General features: G+C 44.2%; 1 protein-coding gene across 1 annotated transcript in view; it reads left to right on the plus strand.

The window, feature by feature from the left end:
• Positions 1 to 1,120: 1,120 nt before the first annotated feature.
• The window catches only part of ME1 (malic enzyme 1), a 1,525,515-nt gene continuing 1,507,192 nt past the window's right edge, over positions 1,121 to 19,443 (plus strand). The window contains exon 1 of the mRNA XM_069235609.1: positions 1,121 to 1,419. Within this exon, the coding sequence (XP_069091710.1) occupies positions 1,282 to 1,419 (138 nt within the window). The 5' untranslated portion in view covers positions 1,121 to 1,281. The remainder of the gene's footprint in view (positions 1,420 to 19,443) is intronic.

Consider the following 19,443-nt stretch of genomic DNA (forward strand, 5'->3'; position numbering starts at 1 on the left):
CATATATAGTGGAAGATTGGCCATCATGTTAACTATAGTTAGCAAAGTAGAATAATGCTAGAGAAATAGCAGTGAACTTTTATTTTAAAAAAAGGGAGCGCTGTGAGTATATCTTGCTGGGAAATGTCCCATCTTGGAAGCCCATTTTCAGTGTTCTCAGCAAACGTCATGAATTCCACTACATCAATATGGACAGACTTTGCTTGTAGAGGGCCCGTCCCATTTCCCAACAGGCTCCTCCTATGCCATTGACACCTACTTGCAGTTGCTGACCTTCCTAAATGTGCAGGATTTTCCACTGCCCGTATGGCTGAGAGCATGGATCTAACGAACTGGCGCGCGTTAATTCTGATACAAATCTCTAAATCAGGCCCTAAGTGACTTCTTGTATTTCACATACTTCCAGTAAATGTGCAGAACGATTTAAAGACATGTATGCATTATACAGAACAAAACTGTTACAATCTACTTTTGAGACTCACTTACACTGTATTTTGACTGTGAGTAGACAAAATATACAGTTTTCCTCTTCTTTTGTTCAATGTAAAGATAATTACTTATTTGTGGATCTTTCACGACAAATATTGAAAAAACGACCTCGCTGTGTCTAATTTATTTCAGTTACAACCTATATCCACTATACTAGCTTTACTTTGGATTCATTCTTCACAGCATATAAGTATCAGCATTCTAATAGGTAACTCTTGCTTCTCTGTACAGTTCAAATCCACATAACCATAAACGCACTGATATGGAAATATGCTGATCAAGCAATGCATTAGAAAAGTTGCAGCAATCCTGATTGTTTTATCTCCACGGATGTACTTTGTTATGACTGTGAGCTCTGCTGAAATTTGTATTACAAAAGATTTTATTACAGATCCAGGTTCGTTTTCGTACTTGCCTTCATATCAGTTTCATCTAGTGAACTCTGATCACACTGTTCTGATAAGAAACGAGTTCTTATCGGTTAATGACAATGAAAAGCACGCCTTATTGCAAGTTCAACAGGCTTGTATTTTTATTGTAAGTAGGGCAATTTGCATCTGCCCTTGGCCCGCCTGGTGGGGTGATAAAACTTGCTGATGAGCTGAAGAACCGGTCCTGCCCATGACTCAGCGCATGCTGTGACACTGGATACACACGCCGCAGCCCAGAGCAGCACCCCAGCCTATCCTCATCTCCCGCACAGAGACCACCCGCACCCTGCAACGTCATTATCTCTTTGACAGTTTATTTTCCTCTGTCGATACTTTCTAAAGTGGGACAAACACTTGGACAATGGCGTCTGCGCAAAAGAGATCCGAAGAGGCACCCCATCGTCCAGGCGACAAGGAGCGGCAGGGAGCCGATAGCACAACCTTCCGTTACACCAACAAGAGGGGCTATGATATCACCCGCAACCCCCACCTCAACAAGGTACAGCAGCAACAAGGGCTGGGATCAGGGTGGAGGAGAAAAGACAGCTGGGTAGACGGGAGGGAAGTAGTTGGAGCTTAAAAGCACGCTGCCTGTCAGCTGCAGCCCATGTGAGCGCCGCCTTAGACCGGATCTGCTTTCAGTGACGCAGCCCCACACAGCTGCTCCGGTTACACAACAACGCAAACCGCTCACACACACAAGCGCAGTGGTACGGGGGGCGAGGGGGACTTGCCTCTACACGTGTCCCGGCGATGCCCGATACACTGGCAGCCCGTAAATAGGAAGTGTTGTTCTCAGAGTTGTCAGTTGCTTCAGAGTGGCAACGGCAGCTGCGCTCCCATCGGCCACTTAAATCAAATAGAGTGGAGGTAAAAGTAGAAACAGAGCTGTCACAACTGTTGAAGATTTGCGACAGTTTCCTCGTCACTTTCATTTACAAATAAATGCATCTTGGGTGAGGGAGGGCGCAAAGGATGTTTTAATGGGGATGACATGACACAGCGAAAGTCGCGCTTCTAACCGTTACTGTTCTTTTCTATGGAGAACGCACGAGACTTCATCCAGAGTTGAAAAAAAAGTTACACGTTTTGAGTTCTCCTCGAAACCGCCGTTTAGGCATAAAACATGCATTGTCAGGAGATGAGCCCCAGAATCACTGACCTCCGCACACAGTCAGCACTTGCACAGTTATGTACATAACAGGAAGCGTTGATTATCTGCAGCTCATATGTAGTTATTGTTTAACTTCCAACAACTCTTGACAGTAGTTGTCTAGATATGGAAGTTGCAGTTTGACGTATTTTGGCATTTTCCTCCCATCTAAACCAAAACACTACAATATTTATGTACTTTAGAACATAAATTATTGTCTATCATTTTGAGCCTACTGTCACAGGCTGAATCATCTTCAAATAATGAGGAGCGTGGCATGTTTAAAGGTAAATAGTAAAGTATGTTATGTAGACTAATAGGCATCGGCCATACCGCACAGAAATGCAGTCCACAGAAAATCAGGTGGCGCCTATCCTATGAAATTACGAGAGTTATGATTTGAAGACGCTGCAGGCAGCTGGTGGTTGAAATTATATGTGAATGAGACGTATGATAAAAAACAGTTCAACTTATCTAAAGGGAAAACCAATTAATGCATATTGTTAATAAATTATTATAACGTAGTAAAAAGCCTGGATGGATTCTGATTAATGACACTAACTGGGTACATATAGTTTACACTAGTTCTAGTTGCTATATTGAGTTTTTGACATTTAAATTACTGAGGGGAAAACGTAAACTAATTGTAGTTGCATTTTGAAGGAATTTATTTGTGCCTTTTGATGTTTATCGTTTTCACTTGTTTTTATGGGGCCTACAGAATTCCTTATTTTTTATTTCTAGTCACATTTAGTTCAGTGTTCAAACTGGAACACGGGCCTATATGTTCTAGCTTGATGGAAGTAGATCCACCACATTCCATCTGTAACTGCCTAAATGAAGTTTACATCGGGGAAGGGGCTATGATCTGGATGGTCACTGAAACTATTACATTTTGGAAATAATGGGGAGGATTGTAATCGGCCCTCAGAGTTCTTCCGAGTAGGCACTATCCTAATAAGACATCATTTAAATAAAAAGAAACAGCTATGACTCGTACATTAAACATTTTTTTTTTACTAAGCACTCTTAATACTGAAGTGGGAATTCACTATCAGGCAATGCCACAGCCATCTTGTTCTAAGGGAAATCTCACTTACCTGTAAATTACAGGATGAGGCGAGCTTGAAACTTCACAGCTTTTTCCAGAGACATGTAGGCCCAAATCCATTCATTTGTCATGCAACCCAGTGCAGCAACCAAATAGTCCCACGGACATATCTAGTAGGATTAGCCTTCTGCTGCCATCACATTTGCTGGTGCTCTAAGAAAGATGCCTTATGTAACGCACAGCCTCGCACCATGGTGCAGAGGGGAGTGTGTGTTGTCTCGCACAGGCCTTCTATTAGAAGCATACTCTTTCAGTATACATTTCTATGGCTAGCCAAATTTCAGAAATATCCCAACCATTAGATATATGATGGTTCTCTTAAGCCCACATGGAATGCACAGTATGTTTGGAGAAATGAGAACATTTCCCTTTGTTAATGCCTGTTTGAGCGAGGCATTCATTTCTGATCCAAAGTCCGGTCTGACTATTTTAATAGATTGGGCTCTATGTCAAACTCTATAGGTGTTTGCATTGATCATCCCCATTAACACCTTGACATAAAGTGAGGCAAAGCAGTGCAAATCATTTTTTTGAGTTGAGAAAAAGCACCTTTCAGGTGCAAAATACATTTTGCGCTGAATGTTAAATACATGCACTGCTTTGCAGCACTTTGTGCCTGCAGAAAAACTTAGTAAATCTAAGCCAAGCAATGTTTCATATGTTTTGCGGAGCACAGAACTCTTAAAGAATGTTATGAAGAACAATAAACATAAAGGTATACCAATTCCAGCCTACAGAAATATAAGCCTTTCCTGATGTGGTATAATTTTTATGTTTATTTTTCAGCATAGCACATTTTTATGTATCTCTCATCAGATTTGTCATTGTCATAGTTTTTTTCTGACCTATCACATGATCAGTGTCATAGCAGTGATGCCGTTGGCCCTAATGTAAGCAAGAATAATGGGCCTACAACTTCCTGGTTTGGTTGTAAACAGTTGCGGATCACGCATCACTGAAGGGGCGGGGCTGGGCAGAGCGCAGGGGGAGGGGGAATTAAAGAGGGAGGGAGAATTAAAATAAAAAATACAATTAAAAAAACACTTACCTGTGCCACGTTCGCTGCCTTCACCAACCCGCTGCTCCTCTCCTCTTCTCTACCTGCAGGCACAGGCTCCCAGCCTGCCCTGTGCCAATCATGACGCTGCTCAGAGCAGCATCAGGATTGTCTGGGAGCGCCCAGCCAGGGTGCTCCTATGCAGATTGGGAGCCTGTGCAGACTCTCTCCAGCCCAGCAACCGTGTTGTTCGGCTAGAGAGAGCCCTGTGCGCATGTGTGTTTGGCTGGCCCGAAACGGCCGGCCAAACATACATGCGCTCTGAGGGAGCACTCCCCCTCACGCTTGTCCCCCCGGGGCTTTGCATCTTTTCCACAAAAACAATATTAAACTAAGTTTATTATCATTGTTATGGAAAAGGATTGCAGCTGATGCTGCTGGCCGAGTGAAGGGGGCCACGCTCCTCCGCCCTTATGGAGGAGCTGCCACTGGTGGTAAAACGACTATAACCTGGGTGCATTAGGTTTCATCAACCACCCTGTGCCACTGCCACTGCACCTACTGCATTACTGATAGCTATACCATTGCACATCATCTTGTTTGAACATTCATGTTTTTACATTTTCTATCGATATTGTGCTCAGTATATATGGTCTAAATTACAGTTTAGATTATTTAGTACAAATTCTGCATAATGGTTTCTTCAGAGAGTCAGTTGATTGAGAATATCCGAATAAAAAGTGATAGCAGATACATGTCGACATTTAGAGGCTTTCTCTATGCAATAGTGTCCTGTGTGGCATGCGAGGAGGGCTCTAAGCCTTTCATGGTAATGTGAGAGCTAATTTATAGTCAAAGATATTGTGGGAGGGAGCTCCATATTGCTTTAATTTATCAGGGAGTAGGGATCTCTTAGCGATGTATTTTCACTTCCCATTTACTATGGAGAGACTGTTGTCAGAAAGTGCTAAAAACATCCATTAGGCAAGTAGGGGTGGAATTCTGCAGTAGAGTTAACCAGGATCTGAGCAGTATATTTAACTGTGCACCAGGCAGAGCACATTGAAGGCAATGCATTACCTGACAGGAGGCCAGGGCACTGCCTCAAAGTTGATTGTAATGTGGTTGTTACATCTCAGTTTAGGTCAGGCTGCATGGGTTTACGTTCTCTGCATCTTCTTGTGAATACTGGACCAGTGGCTAAACGTAGTTGCACTAGTTACAGATTGCAATTGGAGTAGTCCAGAAAGGACATTACCAAGGCGATTGCCAATAATAAGGAGGAAAGGGGTCAACACAATTCCCATGAGGACACTAATTAAAACTTCAGTATGTAATGTCTGTAGTATCAATGATATAATTAACTTTATAATAATATTACATTGTGGATAATCAGTGATAGAAGTGGATATTGAGAAATACAGGTACCCACAACCTTGAGAATACCCACTTCCTATTGAGAAATAATGTAGTAATGCTTTCCTGCTGAGAAATTTGTGAACACTCAAGGGCAGATTTAAGAAAAGTGGCGCTGCAACCTGTGTAGTGCCACTTTTCTTGCACTCCCTTAGTGCCCGCTTACCACCACCATGTGTGCGCCATATTTAAAATACGTCGCACCATGAAGCAGGGTAGGGTGGCAACAGTGCCAAAATGTTTGACGCTATTGATGTACTCTCCAGGGTTAGCAGCAACATTTTGGCGCTAACACTGAACAGTACTTAGGGACCCATTGTAACCAATGGTATGCCCCCTTTTAACGCCTGCTCTGAGTAGGCGTTAAAAATAGCTGCAAAAAATTACCCAGTGAAATCTCTTAGATTCCACTATGCCATTTTTGGGGAACACCCCCTTTGCATACGTAATGCATGGCACATGCATAATGTGGTGCACAGGGTTAAAAGTGGCGCAATGCATTGCGCCAGTTTGTAAATATGGCACAGTTATTTTTTAAGTCTAACAGCACATTAGCGTAAAAAAAATGACGCTAATGTGGCGCTAGTGCTTCTTAAATCTGGGCCTCAGAGTCTGACAGTATGTGACCATTGAAAACACTATACTGATTTTAAGTCCCTCAGTAGTAAGGCAGATGAATATACACAATGGCATACACTTGAGGTCTCACTCTATTTCTCACTTCCTGGAGATTAACCTTAAAGCTGGGGGATCAGTACAACATCTATGAATTCTTTTGCGGCATAAATTGAATCTTGAGTTTTTTATGTAACTGACACTGCCGTTTGTAAAGTTCATTTTTTTAAACTAACTTTAGTAGTTTCAATTATACATACAAAACCCCCCAAAAATCACACCCCAAGAAACGTCTCAGAAAATTACCATACATCGAATATATAAAAATATACATAATGGACAGTACTTATACACATGTAAACATGGGTATATGGCTGAGCATCATAATGTTCCCTCTAACAGTTCTAATAGAAGAGAGCAATCATACATAGTGCAAACACACAAAATATTAAATGTGATAACCATCGACCTGAAGACACAGAGACAAACCAGTTGCATTACTGTACATACAAATCTCTATGAAACTGATCATTATTGTATGCTGTCAACATTTCCCAGAAAGCATAACAATCATTAAAGTGCAGTCGTGCAAAACTTAAAGTGGAATAGCAATCTCCTTCCCCATTAAAAGCCCTAAGCCTGAGCATTTTTAAGCGTTGCTACACAATTGCTACATAATGAGAAAAAGTACAAAAATACAAACCAAAGTCCTAATGCTTGTGTAAACCTCTATATGCAGTAATCTCTCAACCCCTCCTTCAGCAGTAAAAAGGAGCCATAGGTGCTCAAATCTTCTCAATTGATGTTTCTTATCATTGTATATAAATTCAAATTGCCTCACCCAAGCCGTTTTGGCTTGCCATTGGTTAAACAAAGGGCACCTTGCCAATCTCCAAAGTTGAAAAATCAATGCTCATGCAGGTGAGACAGATACAAATATAAATCTTTGTTCTCTGTTCAACAGTGTCTCATTATTGCTTGAAAGACCAAATACGACTGCCAATGGATAAGGTGTCATCCTTTTCCCAAGGTTCTGGCTTATAAAAATACATGTTCAGCCCCCCGAAAATTCGAGAACTGGACGAGCATAAAAAATATGGATCAAATCTTTTTATGCCAATGTGTTGCTTCTAAAACATTCATTAGGGGCAATCGGAAAGCATTTATGTAAACATTGAGGCGATGATACAAAATCGATCTAGCAAAACAATAAATTATTTTAAAATTTGCTGCTCTAAAATGTTTATGGCCAAAAAAGAAATATCTGCCCACTGTTTTGGGAAAATTACACACCCATTAACATTTTTGAATTTCTTTCTCCTGTAGACTCTGGTGCAATATACTATACCAATTACCCAACCTAGCAATGTATTCCAATAAATGGACAGACAAATCCCCTGGAGTAGAAGTATAATCCTTCTAGAAACTTGAAACGTGTGCAAAACTAAGCCACAATACGGACATGCTCTTGTTCTCTTGCAGGTCTAGCTGGTCCCAAGTCTTCCATGTATCATTTATTCTAAAATCCGCTAATGAATTAAGGCCCATATTTATACTTTTTGACGCTAAACTGCGCTAACGCAGTTTAGCGTCAAAAAGTTTTGCGCCGGCTAACGCCATTCTGAAGCGCCATGCGGGCGCCGTATTTATTGAATGGCGTTAGCCGGCGCAAGCAGACCGGCGCTGCCTGGTGTGCGCGAGAAAAACCACGTACACCAGGCAGCGCCGGCGTAGGGGGAAAATGGCGCATGGGCGTCTTAAAATGGGGCAAGTCAGGTTACGTCGAAAAAATCGTCGTAACCCGACTTGCGCCATTTATTTTCGACGCCCATCCCCCATCAACATGACTCCTATCATTGTAAAGATAGGAGTCATGCCCCCTTGCCCAATGGCCATGCCCAGGGGACTTCTGTCCCCTGGGCATGGTCATTGGGCATAGTGGCATGTAGGGGGGCACAAATCAGGCCCCCCTATGCCAAAAAAAATCATTAAAAAAAAATAAAAAAATACTTACCTGAATGTCCCTGGGGTGGGTCCCTCCAGCCTTGGGTGTCCTTCTGGGGTGGGCAAGGGTGGCAGGGGGGGTCCCTGGGGGCAGGGGAGGGCACTCTGGGCTCATTTTGAGCCCACTTGTCCCTTAACGCCATGCCTGACCCAGGCGTTAAAAAGCGGCGCAAATGCGCCGTTTTTAGCCACGCCCACTCCCGGGCGTCTCTTTTGCCCGGGAGTATAAATACCACGTAAAGGCCTGGGAGTCATTTTTTAGACGGGAACGCCTCCCTTGCATATCATTAACGCAAGGAAGGGGTTCACGCTAAAAAATGACGCACATTCCGGGAACTTTGGCGCTATTCGCCTCTAACGCCATAGTATAAATATGGCGTTAGTTGGCGTTAGTTTAGCGTCGAATTTGCGTCGAAAAAAACGACGCAAATTCGGCGCAAACGGAGTATAAATACGGCCATAAATCCCTGACTTTTGCCCTCAGCAGCCAGGCCTTTTTTTTATATTTCGGGCAATTCGTGCCTAGGCCTTCATAACTTTTTGTCCACATAAGCTACCCACACCAAATTTGCGTCCTTTTCTTCCAACATCCTAGGGATTCTAAAGGTACCCAGAGTTTGTGGGTTTCCCTGGAGGAGACTAAGAAGTTAGGCAAAATACAGCGAAAATGTAGTTTAAAAAAAAAAAATGGGGAAAAGGGCTGCCGAGCAAAGGTTGTGTTTTTTTCCCCAAAAAATGGTATCAACAAATGGTTCACGGTGCTAAAATCACCATCTTCCCAGCTTTCAGGAACAGGCAGACTTGAATCAGAAAACCACATTTTCAACACAATTTTGGCATTTTACTGGGACATACCCCATTTTCACTATTTTTTGTGCTTTCAGCCTCCTTCCAGTTAGTGCCAGAAACGGGATCCTGGACAGCTAAATATTTCTGAAAAGTAGACAACATTCTGAATTCAGCAGGGGTCATTTGTGCAGATCCCTCAAGGTTTTCCTACAGAAAGTAACAGCTGAGATTAAAAAATAATGAAATTGAGGTGAAACAAGAGCCATTTCTGTCCACGTTTCTTCTATAACTTTTTCCAGCTATGGCAGATTTTTTAAAGCAATATACTGTTATGTCTGCTGGACTCTTCTGGTTGCGGGATGTATAGGGCTTGTAGGTTGATCAAGAGCCTTAGGTACCCAGAGCCAATAAAGAATCTGCACCTTGCAATGGGTTTTCATTGTATACCAGGTATACAGCAATTAATTTGGTGAAATATAAAGAGTGAAAAATAGGTATCAAGGAAATGTTTGTATTTCCAAAATGGGCACAAGATACGGTGTTGAGAAGCAGAGGTTATTTGCACATCTCTGAATTCCGGGTTCCCCATACTAGCATGTGAATTACAGGGCATTTCTAAAATAGTCGTCTTTTTTACACACTGTCATACATTTGGAAGGACAAAATGTAGAGAAAGACAAGGGGCAATAACACTTGTTCTTCTATTCTGTGTTCTCCCAAGTGTCCCGATAAAAATGGTACCTCACTTGTGTGGGTAGGCCTAAGGCCCGCGACAGGAAACGCAACATGGACACATCACATTTTTACATTGAAATCTTTTTTTTAGAAAGTGCCTAGCTGTGGAATTTGGCCTCTAGCTCAGCCGGCACCCACGGAACCCTACCAAACCTGTGCATTTTTCAAACCTAGACACCTAGGGGAATCCAGGATGGGGTGACTTGTGGGGCTTTCACCAGGTTCTGTTAACCAGAATCCCTTGCAAACCTCAACATTTGGCAAAAAACATTTTTTCCTCACATTTTGGTGACAGAAAGTTCTGGAATCTGAGGGGAGCCACACACTTCCTTCCACCCAGCATTCCCCTAGGTCTCCTGATAAAAAAGGTACCTCACTTGTGTGAGTAAGCCTAGTGCCTGCAACAAGAAATGCCCCAAAACACTACGTGAACACATCAAAATTATCAAATGCAAAACTCCCTGTTTTTGCCAGGAGGGGGACACCTGCGTTATTGGTCCTGGGCTCAGCAGCCATCTAGGAAAACCTACCAAACCCAGACATTTCTGAAATCTAGACACCCGAGGGAGTCCAGGGAGGTGTGACTTGTGTGGATCCCCCAGTGTTTTCTTATCCAGAATCCTCAGCAAACCTCAAGTTTAGCTAAAAAAAAATCTAATTTTTCCTACATTTCTGTATGGGATCACAGCACCTGCACACATTTCCTACCACCCTTTGTTCCCTTCAGTTGCCCGATAAAAATGATACCTCACTTGTGTAGGTGGGCCGAGTGCCTGTGACAGGGAAGAGCCAAAAACATATTGAAATTAAGGGGGAACCAAAGCGGGTCCAAAAAGGGCAGTTTGAAAAAAAAAAGTTTTTAGGCTGACAAGTGGGGCAGAATTTTTATCGGTATAGATGTGACAAAGCTGGGTGGTAGGAATATTGTGGATTTCTGCAGATTCCGGAAGGTTCCATCACAAAAATGTGGGGAAAATGTGTGATTTCAAGCAAAGTTGGAGGTTTACAGGGCATTGTGGGTAAGAAAATGGTGCAGAGTGCATGTGAAGCACACCACCCTGGTCTCACCCAGATGTTTAGTTTTCAGATGTGTCTTGGTCTCGTAGATTTTTCTACATGGCAGCGTCCCAGAGTCTAAAAAGTGAAGCCCTCACCATTCCAAGTGGGACGATTTTAAGAGTTAGACAAGCTCTCATGGCCCAAATGTAAAACCAGAACCCAAAATAATCAAATGTCCTCTTGCTTGCCATTGAGATAAGATGTTTTAGTGTACGGGGGAGAGCTGAAAGACTGTTACCCACTTCAGTTGGGGTGGGGGCATAACCAAGCCCATACTGGTTGGTGGCCACCACCACACTATTTTTAAAAATTCTCTGGCATTTAGTAGGCTTTCTGCCCCCCCCGGTTAGTGGATCATGGGTAATTGCCCCATCTGTCCAACGGTGGGCAGAACAACTTTGTCCCCATTTATTTGGGTCGGGGGGTATGGCCATATCCCCACTTTCTTTTTTGTAAAAAAATTCTTCTCTGATCTCTGGTGGGCAGATGGGCCTTATAATAATAGGCCCATCTGCCCCTAAGGGGGTAGAAATGGCCAACAGTAATGTGCCCCCATGGGGGTGACCCTTGCCCAAGGGGCTGCCCCCACAAACAAAACACACACACCAATCCCTGGTGCCTAAGTGGTTTCTGCCACCCGGGGCAGATCTGCCTAATAGAAATAGGCCGATTTGCCCCCAAAGGGGGCAGAAATGTTCCAAAATAAATTTGCCCCGCAGGAGAGCGACCCCTGCCTAAGGTGCCTTTTCTAAGGGGCCGCTCCCCTTGCATGAAACTGACGTAAAAAAAATCCCTAGTGTCTAGTGGTTTCTGCCCCTCTTGGGGGCAGATTGGCCTAATAAAAATAGGCCGATCTGCCCCCAAAGGGGGCAGAAATGGCCTAAAAAGAATTTGCCCCCAGGGGAGTGATCCTTGCATAAGGGGTCGCTCCCCACCTCTAAAAAAAACCATATATATCCCTAGTGCCTAGTGGCTTCTTCCCCCCCCTGGGGGGCAGATCGGCCTAATTACAATCGGTCGATCTGCCTCCGGGGGGGCAGAAAAGGCCTCATAAATGATTGCCCCCCCCCCAGGGGAGCGACCCTTGCTCAAGGGGTCGCTCCCCTTCATTGTTCATGTAAAAAAAAGAAAAACTCCCTGGTGTCTAGTGGCTTCTGACCCCCTTGGGGCAGATCGGACTAATTAAAATAGGCCGATCTGCCCCCCAGGGTTAGGGGGGCAGAAATGTCGTAATAAAAAATTGATTGCCCCCCAGGGGAGCGACCATTGCTCGAGGTCGCTCCCCTTTATTGTTTACATAAAAAAAAAACTCCCTTGTGTCTAGTGGCTTTTGCCACCCCCTCCCCAGGGACAAAAAATGCCTTATAAAAAATGTCCCCCCGCGAAGTGACCCTTGCTCAAGGGGTCGCTCCCCTCATGCCAATTTCAAACAGAAACACAAATCCCTGGTGTCTAGTGGGCATTTCTGCAGCCCGATCACTGCACAATTGTAGAAATGCTCAAAGAGACATTGAAGGAAAGGTCTTTCCTTTCCTTTGATGCCTCTCTGTCCGCCCCCACCCCATTTCTCTTCCGATGCGCTGGAAGCTGAGCTTCCAGTGCGATGGGGGCGGCCTACGATGAGATCAGTGCACGATCGTGCACTGACGTCATCAGACGTCACTGGGGGAGAGGGTGGCGGGCGGTCAGGGGTGGAAGGCTTGCTTCCCCTTCCATCCCTGCCCAGGGGAGGGAGGTGAGAGCCACACAGGGGGAGCGCTAGTGCTCCCCCTGTGGGCCAGGTGCACGACATAACAGTTACATCCTCGGCACCTGAGCGGTGCTGCCAAGGACGTAAATGTTACATCCACGACACCTAAGGGGATAATGAGACAGCCTATGATCAACAGCAATAAAATACACCTTTTCTCTAACGATTTTTCATCTTAATTAACATTGTGTAGTAGTTTAACTTGAAAAGATCTGAGATGCCAGAGGTGACATAGACACCTAAATACCTAATAGGATGCACTAAAGACAACTGATCTCTAATTAGAATGGGACGATCTTACCTTATAGCAATAAATAGGAGGAGCTCTGATTTACTGTGATTGAGCTAATACCCATCCTTAGAAGCAAACTCATTTAACCTATTCAGCACCCTCTGAATATTTGCTTGAGATTCTGCCAAATATAAAATAATATAATCTGCAAATAGTTTAAAATTGGATTTGCTAAAAAAAAGAGATATAATTGAATTGTTGTTTCATTAAAGGGTGTTCAACGGCTCAATAAAAACATAAGTAATGCCAGCAAAAGTAGACAGCTTTGGCACATCCCCTTGAGATAATAATTTTTGATCTGTGTCTCGAGAATTAATAGTAATTCGGGCTATTGCCATTGAATATAAGTTCCGTAAAATAATAATATGTTGCTCAGGAAAGTCAAGCCACCACAGGATCTGACATAAAGCTGACCAGTAAACTAGATCAAACTCTTTCTCTGCATCAACCATTATGGTAACTGCTTTGATTTTATTCACTGAGAAATAGTCGGCTGGAAAAGATAATTTGTGTTGCGCATCATAGGTAGCTTAGGAAGGAAACCATTTTGGTCTGTATGAATCAAATTCTGTGTCACTGGAGCAATACGATTAGCTAAAAGTATCATTAAAAATGTATAGTCCGCATTTAGCAAACTAATTGGTCTATATGAATTTGGGCTAGCCAATGTGTTATCATTTTTCATCATGAACTCTTGAAGTGCAGGAGAAAACTCCTTGTAAACCTCAGTCGGGATACCATCATTCCGTGTTGCCTTGGCATTTGCCATAGATGTCAAAGCCCCTTTAAATGCCAGCTTTACACGACTCTTTTGTTGTCGCAATAATTTTGAAAAATATATTAAATATTAAGACACAACAATTTAATATAGCATCCTGGATACTGTTGGACCTGGCCCTTTCTACAGGGTCATTCCCCAAACTTTTTGCCTTCTCCTCCTAATTTTTCTGACCCTTTTTGGCTGATGAAATGACTCTAGTCACTTTAACACTGCTAGTCAGTGCTAAAGTGCATGTGCTCTCCCTTGTAAACTTAGTATGATTGGCTTAGACCTGATTGGCACATTTAATTTACTAGTAAGTCCCTTGTACAGTGGTATCCCTATATCCAGGGCCTGTAAATTAAATTCTACTAGTGGGCCTGCAGTGCAGCTTGTGCCACCCACAGAATTAGCCTTTCAAACCTGTCTGCGGCCTGCTAGCGCAAGGCCTGTGTGTGCAATTTACTGCCACAGGGACCTGGCATCTAAAGTTACTTAGCAGGCCTGTAACTCCACTTTTACCACATGTAGGTCACCCCTAAGGTAGACCCCAGCTTGCCCTATGGGCAGGGTGCTATGTATGTAGAAGGCAGGACATGTGTCTGGTTGTGTGGCCTGTCCTGGTAGTGACAAACAGCCTATTTGGGTTCTCACTGCTGTGAGTGCTGCCTTCTCATAGGATTGCATTAGAAATGCCCTGCCTTATGTCTAGGGGTTATTGTCTAATTTATGAGGGATAGCAAAGGCATGTTTGGCATGGTTGTAATGGTAGTGAAAAATGCTGCTAACTGGTGTATGTGGATTTTTTATTATCATTATAGAAATGCCGCTTCTAGAAAGCGAGCATTTCTCTGTGCTTATGACTCTGGTGTTTTGCAGCTTGACTCCAATCCACGTCTGGGCAGAGTGACATTTGGGCTTTGTGCATACATTTCAGACAGCTTGTACACCGAGAGGGTGGAGGTGTCACAGAGGTGCATCTGCATATTGAATGGTCTTCCTGGGCTGAGAGAAGGGGAGGCGGGGCACACTTGCATATGTAAAGGCTTGGCCCTGGCCTCACACAAAGGGCTCGTTTACCCTCAACTGATGTCTGGAGCCTGTGCTGGAGGAGAGAGGGGACACTCCTAGAACCAGTTGTAACTGTTTGGAACATCCTCTCCTCCTCATTGAAAATGCTTTGCAAAGCTGAGTATAAGTACAGGCGATTTTCCCCCCAAAAGATACACAAGAAACATACTTGGAACTGGACACAGAATGCCACTGGAGAGACTCACCAGGAACCACATGGGATTGCTGTTGCTGTGCTGACCTGTAACCTGTTGGGTCACTAGGAGAAAATGCCACTGACTGCATCCCCCTTGTGCTGGCCTGTTGCTGGGCCCTACTGCCCTGTGTTCCACTTGTGTCCCCAGGGGCTGGGTGCTGTGGCCCCTCTCCCCTTGCATCTTTAGTGCTCTGGGTGCAGAAAGAACACTTTTTGGTGGCTCCTGGAAGACCAGGAGGAGCGTCTAATTTCCTCTGTCTGGAGCGCTTATGAGAGCGCTTAGCTGGATCTGGACCAAGTGCATGAGAGCGCTCTAAGTTATTTATTTAAGCGCATGACGAGCGCTGGTGTTGCTGGGGACTTTAGCGCTTCATGTGCGCCTCCCGAAATCACCACTGCGACCCGGGTTAAACTCATGCTTTGGTAAAGTGCTTCTTAGTGTTGCCGGGGCACGACGAGACAAAGCCCAGAGTTACTGTGCTCTGCTGGGTGCCCCCGGGGTCCCAAGCACTATAGATAGTGCCTCCGGGACACAAGCAGGCGTCAGTTGCCGGAGCCTGTGGGATCCTTGACCGAGCCACGGAGACGAACACCGGCCGGTCAAAGAGAGGAGGCACACTGCCTCCTCATTGCAGAAGAAGGACGTCAGCAGCCCCAGGAGGTAGGGAGGGCTCATCAGAGGCTCCTCCAGGTCCCAGGCTGCCCTGAGGGCAGGACTCGGGGGAGGTAAGGGTAAGTCCTCCCTCCCCCTGGTCGCTGCCAGAGGAGCTTGACACTCCGGTTCTTGTCCCTTTGTTTTGGCTCCACGGCCACCGAGAGGGTTGACCCTGGCCCTGGGGCCCTCTCAGGATCAGTAGTGACCCTGGTCTGGGCGCTGTCCCTAGGAGGGGCCGATTCGCTGGAACAGAAGGGGTGTGTGCCGCCTCCTTCTCTTTATCCATCACCCGTTTTGGCGCTGAGGAGCGCTGGCGGCCCCTTTGCCCTACACCGGACAGGAAGGGGTCTTGTAATAGGACATAAGGAAGACATCATGGGGATAAATTGCCAGGTACTCTCTAACGCTCCTCTTTAGGGGCGTTTATGAGGATGTGCTTTCAGTGACTTGCCATATGTTTTCTAATGTTTCTGGTATGGGCATTTAGGGTGGTTTTATGACAAGTGCCTTTCTTTAGCAATGTTTTCCCAACTACTGCTTATGTGGCAGAATAATGAGTTATCTGTGTTTTCTATGTGACTACTGCTGATTTCTGCAGAGTAACAGTATTGTGTACCGTTCTGACCACTGCTTGGGTAGGAGGGTATTACTGACATGTTATGTTTGGTCTAATGATGTTGTGTACAATACAATATATTTTTATATAACTTGGTGTTGTGTTCCCTTTGTGGTGTATTTATTACGTCAAGTGTGTTGTGTGTGTTGTGCAAACGTTTTACACATTGCCTGCTTGTGCCAAGCTACCAAGGGGATGAGCAGGGGTTATCTTGGACGTGTAACTCCCTTGTCCTGACTAGAGTGGGTGGGTTCTGCCTGGCTTAGGTGCATACTATAGCCAACCAGAAACCCCATTTATAACATTGGTTTTCAGCTATGAGGATAGGACTTGCACTTGCACAATACCATTGTGATTCATTGTTGCAGCACAAATTGCACTTAGACCATTACATTTTCTAATTCTCTTTTTTTAAATTATTCTCAAACCAGTCATTTTAATTTATGACACTCCTGTGTCATATACTTGCACTTGGGACTCTTGTTGGTTTACACCTGTGTTTGCTCTCATCAAAATGGAATCTACATTTGACATGGACGAGTTGTGGTAATACACTCTAGAGGAGGTAGAGGGATTCTGCAGGGAGAGGGGTATACCTGTATGTGGAGAATCTGATATGTGGGACCTTAGGAGAGCCCTGTTTAATTTTGAGGAGGCATACTGGATAGCAACAGTAAAGGAGAGCCAAAGGGGGATGGTTCTGATGGTGACCCTGACGAGGACCATGAGAGTAGTGAGGACTGAGTGGGAGGGTGCCCAGTCCACACGCCAGGGGGACAGTGACCCCAGAGAGTTTGCCACAGAGGGAGCAAATGACTGGCCAGTGATGCCAGTAGAGATAGAGGACTCCATAGATAGGGAGTCCCTTACTGGGTCCTTGCCTAGCAGCAGCCCCACCTCCCATCCCCTGTCACCTGAGGAGCTCGGTGATAGGCGGAAAAGAGGGACCTGAGGCTTCAACTAGCCCAGCTGGCTGTAGAAGCGAGAAGGGCTGAGGTAGAGAAGGCCTTAGTCCAGGGGAGGTTGCCAGGGAAAGACTTGCTCTAGAGCCCAGTCTGACAAATCTGGACTCACCAGCATTGCAGATGGAGTCCAGTAGTGGCAGCATAGTTGATTGTAGTGTTAGGCACAATCCCTACCTACCCAAAGACCTGGTGCCCGGGTTCAAGAAGGGGGACGACATATGTCTGTGGCTGAGGGAGTATGTAGAAGCTCTGGTTGCATGCAGGATCCCTGAGAAGGATTAGGAGACTGGCCTGGGGAGCTATATTCCTGAGGAGGGGAGGGATGCCCTACTGGCCCTAAAAAGGAGTGACAGGCATGAGTATCCCTTCATCAAAGAGGCCCTGATAAAAGGTATGATCTCACCCCTGAAGACTACAGATTGAGGTTCAGAGGCAGCAGGAAGCTGTCTCACCAGTCTTGGGAGGATTTTGTGGAGAATTGTGGCAACGCACTAGAAGGATGGGTGAAGGGTAGCACAGCAAACACTTACGAAGGGTGTTCAATCTTATTGTCAGAAAGCACATGTTCTGTTGCTGTTTTCCAGGGCTACGCCAACACCTGTACAGAGTAAGTTCTCTGACCCCAGGGAACTTGCAAAGGAGGCCGACCTCTGGCTGAGCGCTAGAGGAGCTAGTAAGGCACTGGGGAGCGACCCAAAATGGAAAGGGAATTCCTTTAAAGGAATCACCTGACCCCTAAAACAAATCTTAGAGGCTTCCAGATGGTTACCATAAGCGCAGAATCAGCATTGATTTAAAAACAAATACTCAGTAAATAGACAAGTTTAATTCTTCTACTCCTCGTCAGATAGCAAAGCTTTATCAAGGTTCCGCTTTCTAGTTCTTCCCTTGGCCTAGTTAACCCCAGCTGGATGCTAACTATTGAGTGATCTGAGAACCCATTTCCGAGAATTGCAGTATTTAATCTAACTAATGACTGAGTAATTAAAAAAACAAGTAAATCTTCGATGCTGACTTAAATTACTTAAAAAAACAAGTAAATTGTCTATTTTGGGGATTCTTCTCCCCCACCAAGTATCAACCAGACCATAATCTTGCTTAAACCCCTCGGTCAATGCCATTGACTTGGGTTATAATTGGCTTTTACCTTTAAAAGACATATCCAAATCAGGGTACGGAAGATGGTTAAAACTGCCCCTCATACTGATGGAACAACTAGATTCCATCATTAATGTGTACATCTGTTGTAGCAATGAACTTTCATCGTCTGTCAGACCATAATAATTTATGAAATTACATTTCTGCATATCCAGGCAAGCTGTCAACTACAGCCATCTCCCATGATTGTCTAATTTAACATGCACAATTTCCCAATTTAAAGATTTTGAGAAAAATATAGGTAGAGTTTGACGAGCCACCCTTACCGAAGAAAAGATGGCATGTGAAAAGAAGTGGAGAACAAATCATCTAAGATTACGCAACTTCAAATGAGTCTCTTGCCAAAAAACATGTTTGGATTTAATGTTTTAAGCCAACAAGCTGCTTCCAAGTACTTGTGCCTATTAGATAAGCCAATTATATTACATGAAATTATATTATTTCCCCTCAACATATTTTATAAAAAAGCTCAGCTTTTTGCTGTCATACACATAATTCCAAATCCACTTCCTTATAAAAAACACCTCTAAGGTACTACCATTTTCCCCTGTCCTTTTAACCCATGCTCCCTGAATGTCTTGCCACCCTTGATAACAGTGCTTTATTGCCCAGTACACCCCAAGAAAATAATCACCCATCCTATCTCTTCTAACTGCTTGACACTCCACTTGGTGGGTGCCCTGGATTAGCACGTTGATCTCTGCCAAGGAAGGATTCCCCCAGCTCAAATAAGAATACAAAGAACATCAAACCAAATTATACCATCAAACTTTATTAATTTGTAATTGTTTTAGGAAATTGTGATGTTCTGGTACAGAAGGAAAATACCAGACGTGCCATTTATTAAGCTCTCTCAATTTAGATTGTTGATGGATTACAGCTTGGTCCCCGGCTGCTCTAAAAAGTTCAAAGATATCCCTAATCTCTTTCCTTCAGAGTGCTGCCACAGTAGACATATTCAATCAGATATGAAACTTTATACCATTCTCAAAAATCGAATTATTTTTGCTGAATAGCTTTAGAGAGAATCTGTTCTTGTATTCTGAAATTAGAAAATATACCAAGATCATTCATGGATGATTAGCATTCTGGTTTTGATGAGAATGAACCCTGTGGCCATGCATTATTGATAGGTCAACTGGAGAGCCAGCAAGCATGTTCTGCTTAATACAATTCTCAAT

The sequence above is a fragment of the Pleurodeles waltl genome, chromosome 5 (assembly GCF_031143425.1).
Source record: "Pleurodeles waltl isolate 20211129_DDA chromosome 5, aPleWal1.hap1.20221129, whole genome shotgun sequence".
In the NCBI taxonomy this organism is placed as follows: domain Eukaryota; kingdom Metazoa; phylum Chordata; class Amphibia; order Caudata; family Salamandridae; genus Pleurodeles; species Pleurodeles waltl.